The sequence below is a fragment of the Castor canadensis genome, chromosome 16 (genome assembly GCF_047511655.1).
Source record: "Castor canadensis chromosome 16, mCasCan1.hap1v2, whole genome shotgun sequence".
Taxonomy (NCBI): domain Eukaryota; kingdom Metazoa; phylum Chordata; class Mammalia; order Rodentia; family Castoridae; genus Castor; species Castor canadensis.
This window is the reverse complement of record NC_133401.1, coordinates 21,223,414-21,237,733: the sequence shown is the minus strand read 5'-3', so window position 1 is coordinate 21,237,733 and position 14,320 is coordinate 21,223,414. Positions and strand designations below refer to the sequence as shown.

Here is a 14,320-nt window from a genome sequence, read left to right as displayed (position 1 = left end):
GTGAGGCAATATTTGAGCAGAGACCTGAGTGTTTTATAGATTAGAAAAGGTTAGATTAAAAAGAATTAACCTAGAAGGTAACACCCACGCACAGGAAATCAATGTGAGTCAATGCCCTGTATAGCTATCCTTACCTCAACCAGCAAAACCCCTTGTTCCTTCCTATTATTGCTTATACTCTCTCTACAACAAAATTAGAGATAAGGGCAAAATAGTTTCTGCTGGGTATTGAGGGGGGGAGCGGGAGGGGGTGGAGTGGGTGGTAAGGGAGGAGGTGGGGGCAGGGGGGAGAAATAAACCAAGCCTTGTATGCACATATGAATAATAAAAGAAAAATGAAAAAAAAATAAAAATAAAAAAATAAAACCAAAAAAAAAAAAAAAAGAAAGCTCAGAGATTAAAACAGTCTTTTAAGATTACGAGGCAGATTAGGATTAAATTAGTTTCACTGATTCAAAAGCCCACTACAAATGATATGTCCTCTCTAAGGTATATATCAGTATTCTCAGTAATCCTTTGAGTGTGATTCCTGACTTCCTGACTGTTATCTTTGGCTAATCCTGTGCCTTGCATCAAAATGTTTCTAAGAAGTAGGAGTGATAGAGTGGCTCAAGTGCTATAGCACCTGCCTAGCAAGTGCAAGGCCCTGAGTTCAAACCCCAGTTAAAAAAGAAAAAAGCAAAAAAAATTTTGGAAGAAGTAAAAGATGTAAGAGATTTGTGCGAGTGTGTGTGTGTGTGTGTGTGTTTGTTTGTGTGTCTGTGTGTTGAATGTCAGTTGATAGAAGGGATAGAAATGAAGGTTTGCTTTAAGAAGATGTTTGGATTGTTTTGGAACTCAGTAAATCCTTAACTCTAAAATTCAAAATCTATAGGTTTTTTTTTTCTTTTTTAAATTTTCTTAAGGTCTACCCAAGAAGGTGAACTCTCGCCTGCAGAAACTGGAGCTGCTCCAGAAAATCTGCCTGTGATGAAGTCAGAGGCCAAGGATTCAGAGTCTTTACTAGAAAAAGCCATATCTGTAGAGACAGAGCTTTCCAGTGAAGTGTTTGGGACCTGGTCTACAATGGCTTTGGTTTCAGAGACTCAGACTTCAGTAACCAGAGCTGAAAAAGCTCAGGCCTGGGAGACCCAGGCTTTTGGGGCTCAGTGTAGGATCAGTCAAACCAAGCGAAATTTTATGGAGCTGACAACTGCCTCAGACACGAAACACAAACCCTCAATGGGGAAGCAAATAATAAAGAATGAAGAAAGTGATGTCCTGCTTAGTCGTCCACTCTGGCCCAGCAAGATTAAGTACATTCTGACCCATCTGGGCTACTCTTTGAAGCCAGTCACTTTTTGGCAGTTTGTCTTCCTGTGGCTTCGCAATGGAGGCTGTGAGTCTGGGGACTAGAAAATATGGATTCATGAGGGACTAGCAGGACAGAGGCCTGTCCAGGCTTCAAACTCTCAATATCTCTGAGATTATAGATGCTAGAGACTTGGAATTCTGAACAGGATAAAAGCAAAGTGTCTGAACTCTAGGATTAGGAATGCGGGGAGAGGTGCGGGGCATTTGAATATAAGGATGGTAGGGCTGCAGGCTTGGTCAGGGGTGGAGATGGAAACTAGGTACGTGGGTCTTCCAGAAATTACAGGCTAGGGGATCAGATGCCTGAGACTGTGAGGGATGTGAGCACAGATGAACTCCAATGCTTGTGGCTCTGAGGAGGGTCATTGTTGGTGAGTATGTCTGTCTGGGTCTGTGAAGAAGTCCAGAACTAAAAGGCCAGGTGGTTCTCAAAACATCTCCTGAATTCTCTTCATAGGCAGCTTTCTCATCATCTATATCGTCATGCTGTTCTTGGTTGGGATTCCTCTCCTCTTCTTGGAAATGGCAGTTGGTCAGAAGCTGAATCAGCACAGCATAGGTTTATGGAAGATCATTGGCCCATGGGCTGGTGGAGTGGGGTATACCATCTTCATGGTGAGGAGCCCTGGGCTGCCAGTCCTACTTTTATACCCCACCCACGTCCTAACCCTCATTCTGGAATGGACCCTCTGATCTCACTTCATGGATCAAGTTCCTTTAGTCCCTCAATCCTCTGTCAAATCTCCTTGTTTCTGTATCTACTCTTACTTCCTAAACACCTATTCTCTTGTCCTCAGATGTGCTTCATCACCAGCACGTACTTGAATGTGTACAATTCCTGGATCATCTTCTCCGTAAGCCAGTCCTTCCAGGCTCATGTTCCATGGGAGAAATGCCCTTTAATGAAGAATTCCAGTGACTTTGGTGAGGAGGAGAAGGGGAAAATAAGCTGGAAGGGAATTTTAAAAAGGAGAAAAGAGCAAGGAGGGACAAGGAAGAGGAAGATAAGAGGAAAAATAACCTGAGGGGAAGGAGAAGAGGGAAGTGGGGGATAAAGATGGGAGGGGTTACCCTGTTTTAGCAGGCATGTCTAAAGCCTCGTTTTCCCCAGATCCTGAGTGTGCACGCACAACGCCCTCCATGTACTTCTGGTACCGGCAGATGTTGAAGGCCTCAGACAGAATTGAGGATAGTGGACCACCAGTTCTTGGTCTGAGTCTGCCCTTCTTTCTGTCCTGGTGTCTTGTTGGTGCTTTTGTGATCAATGGGCTCAAATCCACTGGGAAGGTGAACCACCATTTTTTAACTCCTTGACAATTTCAGATGCTTTAGCCACTCCTCATTTTGTTACATGTTGATCTAATTTCTTACTCCTGGCCTTGTTCTTCCACTCTTCCCTTACCTGGCTGAAAGCTCTCTTCTAACTCCTACTGATTTCTGACTCAAAACTTTAGATTCCTGCTGACGGTTAGTACCTAGTGATGCATGATTGTTGATATGTCCCATTCTCAATCCAGGTAATGTATGTCTTAGTGCCGTTTCCCTATTTCATCATCCTCTGTTTTTTCATCCGGAGTCTACTGCTGGAAGGGGCAATTTACGGCCTTCAATATTTGCTGGTTATCAAGGTGATGTATATCTTCCTCAGTCCTCATCAGGCCTTGAAGGACATCATAGTTGCCTGTTGTTAAGGCCTCCTTTCCTCATTGTCTCCTTCTGTGCCACCCTCCCTCCTCCCCCCTGAATTTCTGTTATGGTGTCCTTCTTTGCATCTGTCTTATATTTGTCTTCTCCCTTTTAGATGTCAACTATGTACAGCATGAGTACGTGGTCCATAGCAGGGATCCAAGTTTTGCTTGATCTGGGCCTAGGCTTTGGCCCCATTGTTTCCTTATCTTCATACATGCCCCGCTCCAACAACTGTCTCAGTGATGCCTTTGTCTTGGTTCTGATCAAGATGGTTACCTTGTTGTTTACTACACCTTGCGTGCTCTGTATCCTGGGCTTCTGGGCCACAGCCATCACACATCGCTGCAGTGAGAAGTAAGGCCAGCTCCTTAGTTGAGGGTTCCAGCCCCAGGGGACTTCAAAACCCAGAGACTCTAACCCTAATGTTGCTACAAAGACCCACATTCATATACCTCAACATCAGGAATACTTGCAAGTTGCACTAGGTAAAAATGGAGACAACAGAATCCTCTGTCATCCATTATCTTTCTCAGAATCTTTCTAGTCCTAAAAATCTTCATAATTCAGAGGTTGCCAGCTATCCACCTTAGAGTGGATATGGTAAGAGAGATGCTAAAAAATGACATTTGAGTACTCAATAGATTGCTGTCCCCTCACTCCCAATAGCATCTAAGATTACACCCAGGCAGAAACTTCCAAGGCCATCCATGCCCAGTCCCCTACCCCAACTTTTTTGCTTTAGGCTTTTTTTTCCCCAGTAATGGGGATCAAATCTAGGTGCTTCAGCATGCCAGGCAAGAGTGGGCTCTCCCCTACCTGCAGCCTATACCTTCCTTTTCTGCAACAGCAGTTATCACTTGGGCACCACTGAGTCTAGCATGGTGCTGGGCACCAGGTTTATAGCAGTGAACAAAAGAGACAAGGCCCTTGCTTTCCTGGGGTGTATAACAGGGAAAATAGACAATACATATAAGAAATAGATAATTTCAGATACTAATAAATGCTACTGAAAATGGGGAGGAGGGGCCAGGGAAGGCCACTTTATAGTGCTGAATTTGAGCTGAGGCCTGAAGAATAAGAAGCTAGCTATAGGAAGATCACTGTCAAAGCACCTTTACTCCAAAATATTTGAGCATTACTCCACAGGCACTGCTCTAAAATGCTGTTCTATACAGCGGCAAATGAAAACAGTCCTGATTCATATTTTCAGGAAACTGGCATTTCAGCGTATGAGAGTGTAGAAGGAAAGGATGGAAACAATAAAAACAGTGGTGTAAGAGGAAGGGACTCAGCGGGGGATAATTTTGATTGGTTGGTTGGGAAGTCTTCTCTGAGCTGGTGACATTCAAGAAGTTACCCATGTTCTGGTGGAACAGTGTTTGAGGAACAGCTAGTGTAAAGGCCCCCGCCCCCATCAGGAAGAGCATGGTGTGTTCCCAGAAGAGAAAGAAACATCATAAAGTGTGTAATAAGTGAGGGTACAGATCATTATGAAGTTTTCTAAGTTATCATAGGGTCAGCATTTTAGTCTAAGTGCAATGAAAAGCCACTAGAGACTTTTAAGCAAGATTTGACATTTTTTAAAAAGAAAAAACAATCATGGGGTGTGAGAAGGGTATATTAAAATATTTTATTAAGAGATACTAAGAATGGAGGCAGAGAGCAATCAGGCTTTTGCCTGGTAAGAGATGGTGTGACTTGGCCCATAGATGCAGTAATTGAGATGTAGACATAGAGATTCAAGATATAATTCAGAGGTAAAGATTTGGATAGGTTATGCAGGAGGAATCAAGGAAGATATCTAGAGTTTTGTCCTAAACAACTAGGTGAGCATTTATTGTGGTGAACAAAACTGGGGGAAAAGGAGAAGAATCGGAGCTCTGCTCCTAACTGTAAGAGTAGTTTTTATTCATTGCCTGCTTACTCTGTGCCACTGTGCTAGACAATTTATAGAATTTTCTCCATTAAAAATTCACTCCCAGTAAGTGCTTTACCGTAGTTTTGGTAATGAAAAGACAGGCTCACAGTTAGGGGTGGGAAGATGGTCTCACTGCTGTAGTGTGCTGAAAGTGAATCTGAATTTAAGTTGGTCAGTCTCCATGGCTGCTTCTGTGTAATGTGCCAACTTCATTTCTATGAAACAGAGACAGTTTTCTTTTTTTTTTTTTTTTTTCAGAGACAGTTTTCTTGTAGGATTGTCAAGATATGGTAAAATAAAACCTAAGGCATGCATCCCCGGTAGTGTTGGCATGGAGTTAATTGTCCTTGCCCGGTTCAGCCTCAGTCACACAAGGTGACTGTATGACACAAGGTCCTGTAGGTAGTTTTTGAATAGAACCTTGTATTTGTGCTCAGGCCAGCCTGGACCATGATCCTCCTATTTACAGTTCCCACATAGCTGAGATAACAGGTATGTTCCACCATGCTTTTTATTGGTTGAGATGGGGTCTCGAGAACTTTTTGCCCAGGCTGGCCTCAAAGGTGATCCTCCCAACCTCTACTCTTTAGGCATTAATTTTGAAACATCTACCACACAGTCACTTTTTTTGACACATACTAATTGTACATATTTGTGGAGTATAATGTGATGCTTTGATAAATATGTACATCATCTAATGAGAAAATGAGTGTGTTTATCATACCACCTCAAACATTTACCATTTCTGTGGTGAGAACATTCAAAGTATTTTATTCTAGTTATTTTTGTTGTTGCTATTTGTTTTGTTTTTGAGACAGTGTCTTTTGATAAGTAATCCAGGTTGGTCTTGAACTCAAGATGCTGCTGCCTCAGTCTCCTGAGTCCTGGGTTTTTAAGGGTCGCACCACCATGCCCAAATGTTCTAGTTATTTTTACACATATAGTATATTACGGTTAACTGTAATCACCCTACTCTGCAGTAGAATATCAGTGCTTATTTCTCCTGTCTTAACTGTAATTGTGTACTCAGTGACCATTTCCCTCCATAAAGGTACTCTGCATACCAGAGACTTGTACAGGTGAATCAGAACATAGTTCTTGCTTTCCTTGAGTTTTCAGTTTTGAAGGGTGAAGGAGAGAGGAATTAGGTATTAAGTCAGACAGCCATACACTTGTAATAACTGGTGGCAAGGGTAATGGGATAAGATAAGGTTTCTGGAGGAGGTAAACCTGAGTTGAATTTCTCCACAGTAATCCTAACCTCCACAAATAGCCACCATTTTCTTTTAGAAGAAGCCTAAACAAATACTTGTACTCCAGCACATGTGCAAGAGTTCTCTAGGGTATATACAGTTGTCCCTTGGTACCTATGGAGGATTGGTTCCAGGACCTCCCTCAGATACCAAATCTGAAGATCCTTGAGTCCTTGTGTAAGATGGAGGAGGGTTTGCATATAGCCTACACACACCCACTCATGTACTTTGTCACCTCCACGCTACTAATAATGCCTAAAATGATGTGAATGCTATGTAAATAGTTGTCGTATGTCTGTTCACGTTCAATACAAAATGCAAGTGTTATAGGTCTGATTACATAGCTCATGTCAGCAAGTGTAAGATTTGCATCCATAGTTGAATCCACAGATACAGAGCCCATGGACATGGAAGGCTGACTGTACTCAGGACTAGTAGTGCTGTGCTCATCTTCTGTTTTACCATATATTGTCTGATTTTCAAAGTCGTTTAATCAGAATGACCTCCCATCAAGGATGTGTGAAAATTTCATTTGTTATTGCACAATACTTAATTAAACTTGGTCAGACTTCCTAATTTATGTCATTCTGGTGGTAGTACAATGGTATTTTTGTGTGTTTTTAAAGCCTTTTACTGTGATGCATATGTATGGAAAATGCATAAAACCAAATGTGTAGTGTAAAGAACTGTGAAGTAAACACCAGCCATACTGAGAACTAGAATCACCCTAAAAGCTCTCCCCCATCTTTCTAATCATGACCCTTTTCCCTCCTAGAGGTAACCACTGGCCTGACTTTTGTGATTAGGTCTTTGGTTTTTTTTTTTATATAAAATTTTGTATTAGGATATATTCATTACGCAAGGGGGACATATTCCAGTTAGACTTACATTGTACATTAGTTACATTGTCCCCATCGCCTCTCCCCGCAACCCCTCCCCAACCCACTTAAAGCAATTGCAAGAGGTTTTCTAGTTCTGTTTCATATAGGTATGTGAAGTCCATCTACCATGTACCGTCACCTTAATCTCCTTTCTTCACCTTCCCCTCTCCCACTAGTACCAACCTCCCACACACTGCACCTATTTTACAGTCCTGTTTTTCGTTACTAATATTTAAGTTGATGTTCAAAGGTGTGTCTCAATGTATGCCCTCTGTGGGTATACTCTTTGGTTTTCTTTATATTCTATCATCTGTGTGCATATTTAGGCAATGTGATTTAATTTGTCCATTTATATAAAGTATATAGTTCAGTATGTTCATTTATATTATTTGATTTGTTTATATATATACTCTTGTTTCACTTCTCTTATTCAATGTATTTGTAATATTCATTTACATCATTGTGTGTAATTTTATTTTTTAAAAATTTTATTTATTTATTTATTTATTTCATATTTGCATACAATGTTTGGGTCATTTCTCCCCCCTTCCCTCACCCCCTCCCTTAACCCCCCATCCCCTCCCTCTACCCCTCACCCCCTCACTACCCAGCAGAAACTATTTTGCCCTTATCTCTAATTTTGTTGAAGAGAGAGTATAAGCAATAATAGGAAGGTCCAAGGTTTTTGCTAGTTGAAATAAGGATAGCTAGCTATACAGGGAGTTGACTTGCATTGCTTTCCTGTGCATGTGTGTTACCTTCTAGGTTAATTCTTCTTGATCTAACCTTTTCTTTAGTTCCTGGTCCCTTTCTCCTATTGGCCTCAGTTGCCTTAAAGTATCTGCTTTAGTTTCTCTGCATTGAGGGCAACAAATGCTATGTAGTTTTTAGGTGTCTTGCCTATCCTCATACCTCCCTTGTGTGCTCTCGCTTTATCATGTGATCAAAGTCCAGTCCCTTTGTTGTGTTTGCCCTTGATCTAATTTCTGCATATGAGGGAGAACATACGATTTTTGGTCTTTTGGGCCAGGCTAACCTCACTCAGAATGATGTTCTACAATTCCATCCATTTACCAGCGAATGATAAAATTTTGTTCTTCTTCATGGCTGCATAAAATTCCATTGTGTATAAATACCACATTTTCTTAATCCATTCGTCAGTGCTGGGGCATCTTGGCTGTTTCCATAACTTGGCTATTGTGAATAGTGCCACAATAAACATGGGTGTGCAGGTGCCTCTGGAGTAACCTGTGTCACAGTCTTTTGGATATATCCCCAACAGTGGTATTGCTGGATCATATGGTAGATCAATGTCTAGCTTTTTAAGTAGCCTTCAAATTTTTTTCCAGAGTGGTCGTACTAGTTTACATTCCCAGCATCGGTGTAAGAGGGTTCCTTTTTCCCCGCATCCTCACCAACACCTGTTGTTAGTGGTGTTGCTAATGATGGCTATTCTAACAGGGGTGAGGTAGAATCTTAGCGTGGTTTTAATTTGCATTTCCTTTATTGCTAGAGATGGTGAGCATTTTTTCATGTGTTTTTTGGCCATTTGAATTTCTTCTTTTGAGAAAGTTCTGTTTATTTCGCTTGCCCATTTCTTTATTGGTTCATTAATTTAGGGAGAATTTAGTTTTTTAAGTTCCCTATATATTCTGGTTATCAGTCCTTTGTCTGATGTGTAGCTGGCAAATATTTTCTTCCACTCTGTGGGTGTTCTCTTCAGTTTAGAGACCATTTCTTTTGTTGAGCAGAAGCTTTTTAGTTTTATGAAGTCCCATTTATCTATGCTACCTCTTAGTTGCTGTGCTGCTGGGGTTCCATTGAGAAAGTTCTTACCTATACCTATTAATTCCAGAGTATTTCCTACTCTTTCCTGTACCATTTGGGGTCTGATATTAAGATCCTTGATCCATTTTGAGTTAATATTGGTATAGGGTGATATACATGGATCTAGTTTCAGTTTTTTGCAGACTGCTAATCAGTTTTCCCAGCAGTTTTTGTTGAACAGGCTGTCTTTTCTCCATCATTTATTTTTAGCGCCTTTGTCAAAGACAAGTTGGTTATAGTTGTGTGGCTTCATATCTGGGTCCTCTATTTTGTTCCACTGGTCTTCATGTCTGTTTTTGTGCCAGTACCATGCTGTTTTTATTGTTATTGCTTTGTAATATAGTTTGAAGTCAGGTATCGTGATACCTCCAGCATTGTTCTTTTGACTGAGTATTGCCTTGGCTATTCATGGCCTCTTGTGTTTCCATATAAATGTAACGGTAGATTTTTCAATCTCTTTAATGAATGCCATTGGAATTTTGATGGGAATTGCATTAAACATGTAGATTACTTTTGGGAGTATAGACATTTTTACTATGTTGATTCTACCAATCCATGAGGCATGGGAGATCTCGCCTCTTTCTATAATCTTCCTCAATCTCTTTCTTCAGAAGTTTATAGTTTTCCTTGTAGAGGTCGTTCACATCCTTTGTTAGGTTTACACCTAGGTATTTGATTTTTTTTTTGAGGCTATTGTAAATGGAATTGTTTTCATATATTCTTTCTCAGTTAATTATTAGTGTATAGAAATGCTAATGATTTTTCTATGTTGATTTTATACCCTGCTACCTTGCTGTAGCTATTGATGGTGTCTAGGAGCTTTTGAGTAGAGTGTTTTGGGTCTTTAAGGTATAGGGTCATGTCATCTGCAAATAGGCATATTTTGACAGTTTCTTTACCTATTTGTATTCCTTTTATTCCTTCTTCTTGCCTAATTGCTCTGGCTAGGAATTTCAGTACTATGTTGAATAGGAGTGGAGATAGTGGGCATCCTTGTCTAGTTCCCGATTTTAGAGGGAATGGTTTCAGTTTTTCTCCATTAAGTATAATGCTGGCTGTAGGTTTGTCATATATAGCTTTTATAATGTTGAGGTACTTTCCTTCTATTCCTAGTTTTCTTAGAGCTTTTATTATGAAATGGTGTTGGATCTTATCAAAGGCTTTTTCTGCATCTATTGAGATGATCAAGTGGTTTTTGTCTTTGCTTCTGTTAATGTGGTTTATTACGTTTATTGATTTTCATATGTTGAACCAACCCTACATTCCTGGGATGAAGCACTTGGTCATGGTGAATGATCTTTTTGATGTGTTGTTGAATTCACTTTGCCATTATTTTATTGAGGATTTTTGCATCAATGTTCATTAAGGAGATTGGCCTATAGTTCTCCTTTTTGGAGGTGTCTTTGCCTGGATTTGGGATAAGTGTAATACTGACTTCAAAAATGTGTTAGGCAGTTTTCCTTCCCTTTCTATTTAGTGGAACAGTTTAAGGAGGGTTGGTGACAGTTCTTTAAAGGTCTGGTAGAATTCAGCAGAGAATCCATCAGGTCCTGGACATTTCTTTTGGGGGAGACTCTTGATTGCTTCTTCAGTTTCATTTTGTGTTATAGATCTATTCAGGTGATTAATTTCCTCTTGGTTCAGTTTTGGATGGTCATATGTACCCAGAAATCTGTCCATTTCTTTAAGATTTTTGAATTTATTTGAATATAGGTTCTCAAAGTAGTTTCTGATGATTTCCTGGACTTCCATGGTGTTTGTTGTTATCTCCCCTTTTGCATTCCTGATTCTACTAATTTGGGTTTTTTTTCTCCTCATTTTAGTCAGGTTTGCCAGGGGTCTGTCGATCTTGTTTATTTTTTCAAAGAACCAACTTTTTGTTTCATTAATTCTTTGTATGGTTTTTTTGGTGTCTATTTCATTGATTTCAGCCCTTATTTTTATTATTTCTCTCCGGGTTTGCTTTTTCTTGTTTTTCTAGGAGTTTGAGATGTATCATTAGGTCATTGATTTGGGATCTTTCAGTCTTTTTAATATATGCATTTGTGGCTATAAACTTTCCTCTCAGGGCTGCCTTTGCTGTGTCCCATAGGTTCCAGTAGGTTGCGTTTTAATTTTCATTGATTTCCAGGAACTTTCCAGTTTCCTCTTTTATTTCCTCAATGACTCATTGTTCATTAAGCAATGAGTTATTCAGTTTCCAGCTGTTTGCATGTTTTTTGTCTTTACTTTTGTTGTTCTAGTTTTATTGCATTGTGATCAGATAGAATGCATAGTATAATTTCTGTTTTCTTATATTTGCTGAGGCTTGCTTCATGCCCTAGGATATGATCTATTTTGGAGAAGGTTCCATGGGCTGCTGAGAAGAATGTATATTGTGTAGAAGTTGGATGAAATGCTCTGTAGACATCAAGTAGGTCCATTTGATCTATTGTATATTTTAGATCTAGGATTTCTTTATTGATTTTTTGTTTGGATGACCTATCTATTGATGATAATGGGGTGTTATAGTCTCCCACAACCACTGTGTTGGAGTTAATATATGCTTTTAGGTCCTTCAGGGTATGTTTGATGAAATTGGGCGTGTTAACATTGGGTGCATATAGGTTGATAATTGTTATTTCCTTTTGGTCTATTTCCCCTTTTATTAGTATGGAATGTCCTTCTTTATCTCGTTTGATCAATGTAGGCTTGAAGTCTACTTTGTCAGAGATAAGTATTGCTACTCCTGCCTGTTTTGGGGGGCCATTGGCTTGGTAAATCTTCTTACAGCCTTTCATCCTAAGCCTGAGCTTATTTCGGTCAGTGAGATGGGTCTCCTGTAAGCAACAAATTATTGGATCTTCCTTTTTAATCCAATTCATCAAACAGTGTCTTTTGATGGGAGAATTAAGTCCATTAACATTAAGTGTTAGTACTGATAGGTATGTGGTGATTTCTGTTATTTAGTTGTCTTAGTTGTTTGAAGGTTTGAGTGTGTGTACCTAAGTGGAGGTTACTCTCTACTTTCTTGCTTTTTCTTTTCCTGTAGTTTGGTGCTGCCTTCCCTTTCATGGTTATGTTGGGTTTCACTTTCTGTGTGCAGAATTCCTTGAATAATCTTTTGTAGGGGTGGCTTTGTGGTCACATATTGTTTTAGTTTCTGCTTATCATGGAAGACTTTTATTGCTCCATCTATTTTGAATGATAGTTTTTCTGGGTAGAGTATCCTGGCTTTGAAGTTATTTTCATTCAGTGCCCGGAAGATCTCACCCCACGCTCTTCTTGCTTTTAATGTTTCTGTTGAGAAGTCTGCTGTGATTTTGATGGGTTTACCTTTGTATCTTATTTGTTTTTTCTCTCTTACAGCCTTCAGTATTCTTTCTCGGGTCTCTGTATTTGTTGTTTTAATGACAGTATGCCGTGGGGTAGATCTATTTTGGTCTGGTCTGTTTGATGTTCTGGAGGCCTCTTGCATCTGTATGGGAATAGATTTCTCTAGATTTAGGAAATTTTCTGTTATTATTTTGTTGAATATATTATGCATTCCCTTTGCTTGCACCTCTTCTCCTTCTTCAGTGCCCATGATTCTCAGGTTTGGTGTTTTGATGGAGTCAATGAGTTCTTGCATTTTCTTTTCACAGGACTTGAGTTGTTTAACTAATAGTTAACAGTTTTTTCCTTTAATTACCATTTCATTTTTGAGTTCTGAGATTCTGTCTTCTGTTTGTTCTGTTCTGCTGGATTGGCCTTCCATTTTGTTTTGCAGTTGTTTCATTCTTTTTTCTGAGGTTTTCCATATCCTGAGTTCTTCCTCTTTAATGTTGTCTATTTTTGTCCTGAGTTCATTTATCTCTTTATTAATCGTGTTCTTTGTTTCACTTTGGTGTTTATACAGTGCTTCTATGGTTTCTTTTATTTCTTCTTGTGCCTTTTCAAATTCTCTATTTTTGTTGTCTTGGAATTTCTTGAGTGTCTCCTGTACATTTTGGTTGACCATGTCCAATATCATCTCTATAAAATTTTCATTGATTACCTGTAGTATTTCTTCTTCTTTTTTTTTTTTATTCTAGTATTTCTTCTTTTATATTATTCTTGTGGGCTTCATTGGGTTCTTTGGCATAGTTTATCTTCATTTTGTTGGAGTTTGGATTTGAGTATCTGTTTTCTTCATTTCCCTCTGGTTCCTGTACTAATTTTTTGCTGTGGGGAAACTTGTTTCCCTGTTTTTTCTGTCTTCCCATCACTGCCCTTGGTGTTGTTATTGTCCCTGTACTGTGTGCAATTAAGTATTTTTCTAGCTTGTAATAATAACAATGGTGGTATTTAGAATGGAAGGGTGAGAGGATGGAAAGCAAAGAAGTTAAAGAAAAAGGGAAACACAAATAAACAAGTAGAAAAAACAAAACAAACAAAACAGTTTCAAAGATATAAACAGGGAGAGATAGTGTACTAATCAACAGTAAGCTGAACAGGCATTAGAGAGACAGAGAGAGGATTGAAAAAAAAATAATAAAAAATAAATGAAAAAAAGTCTCCAAGTTCAAATGCAATAAAGTTTCAGTCTTAATAATTTTGGTGTTAGTCCCTCAGCCTCCAATCCTGGAGATGGTGTCTCAGAAGTAGTTCTGTTGTTGTCTCATCAAAGGGGGAAAAAACAAAACAAAACAACACAAAACAAAACAAACACCGCAAAGTGTCCAAAGTTCAAATGCAATACAGATTCAGTAAGTTTTTCAGCATGCAGATGTAGTTTGGTTGTTGTCTCATCAAAGGAAGAGAGAAAAAAAGAGTCTGGAGACAGTCTGTGAATGGCTGAGACTGTGGCTCACCTGCCCACTGCTGTCCGCCTGCTGTTGCTGGAGGCTTTATTTATGCAGATCTCAGGAATGAGCTGAACACTCACCTAGCCCCACAGGCTTTGTTTACTTAGAGTTCCCCTGAGCGTGACCACCACTGCTACAAGCTTTCCCCTTTCCAAGCACACTGGGGGAGGTGACACTGCACCAGCTTTCTCAGGCCTGTGTATTTATTTACAGTTCGCATGGGAAGTGGGTCTTCCCACCTCTCCTGTGGAGTTTTCCTCCCACCACCACTTTTACAAGCTTTCCCGCTCCTGGTTGCTGGGCATGTGTCACCGTTCCTGCCTTCTCCAGCCGGCTTGTGAGGGATTTCCCCTCCCCTCCTCTTGGGCAGTCAGGGCGCCCCGCCCTCTTTGCTATGTGTCTTTTTTGGGTGGGGGTTGGTCTGTCCAGGGGATATGCTGGTCTGGCCCAGGGTTGTCTGTGGGGGTACCACATGCCGCTTCACTCACCTTGTGGTCTGCATCTTCCCAAGCCATCTCCATTGTGTGTAATTTTAATCTGTGCTTTTTAAGTGCTACACATGTTCCAGTGTAGGTATATACCACAGTTTTGTTT

At 39.8% G+C, this 14,320-nt stretch overlaps 2 protein-coding genes across 2 annotated transcripts in view; both read left to right on the top strand.

Annotated features, from left to right (window-relative positions):
• The window catches only part of LOC109683877 (orphan sodium- and chloride-dependent neurotransmitter transporter NTT5), an 87,075-nt gene that overhangs the window by 20,748 nt on the left and 52,007 nt on the right, over positions 1–14,320 (top strand). The gene's annotated exons all lie outside the window — the stretch shown is intronic.
• LOC141418052 (orphan sodium- and chloride-dependent neurotransmitter transporter NTT5-like) lies at positions 1,603–2,865 on the top strand. Its single transcript, XM_074057944.1, has 4 exons — positions 1,603–1,724; positions 1,811–1,968; positions 2,151–2,277; positions 2,465–2,865. Exons 1-4 carry the CDS (start codon positions 1,694–1,696, stop codon positions 2,665–2,667), a joined length of 519 nt encoding a protein of 172 aa, XP_073914045.1. The 5' UTR covers positions 1,603–1,693; the 3' UTR covers positions 2,668–2,865.

Bases quoted from the DNA above. Each gene is read 5' to 3' on its own strand.
- LOC141418052 (XM_074057944.1), top strand. From the start codon at position 1,694: ATGCTTGTGGCTCTGAGGAGGGTCATTGTTG. The intron at 1,725-1,810 runs GTGAGTATGTCT...TTCTCTTCATAG, and splicing joins TCTGAGGAGGGTCATTGTTG to GCAGCTTTCTCATCATCTAT. The intron at 2,278-2,464 runs GTGAGGAGGAGA...CGTTTTCCCCAG, and splicing joins GAAGAATTCCAGTGACTTTG to ATCCTGAGTGTGCACGCACA.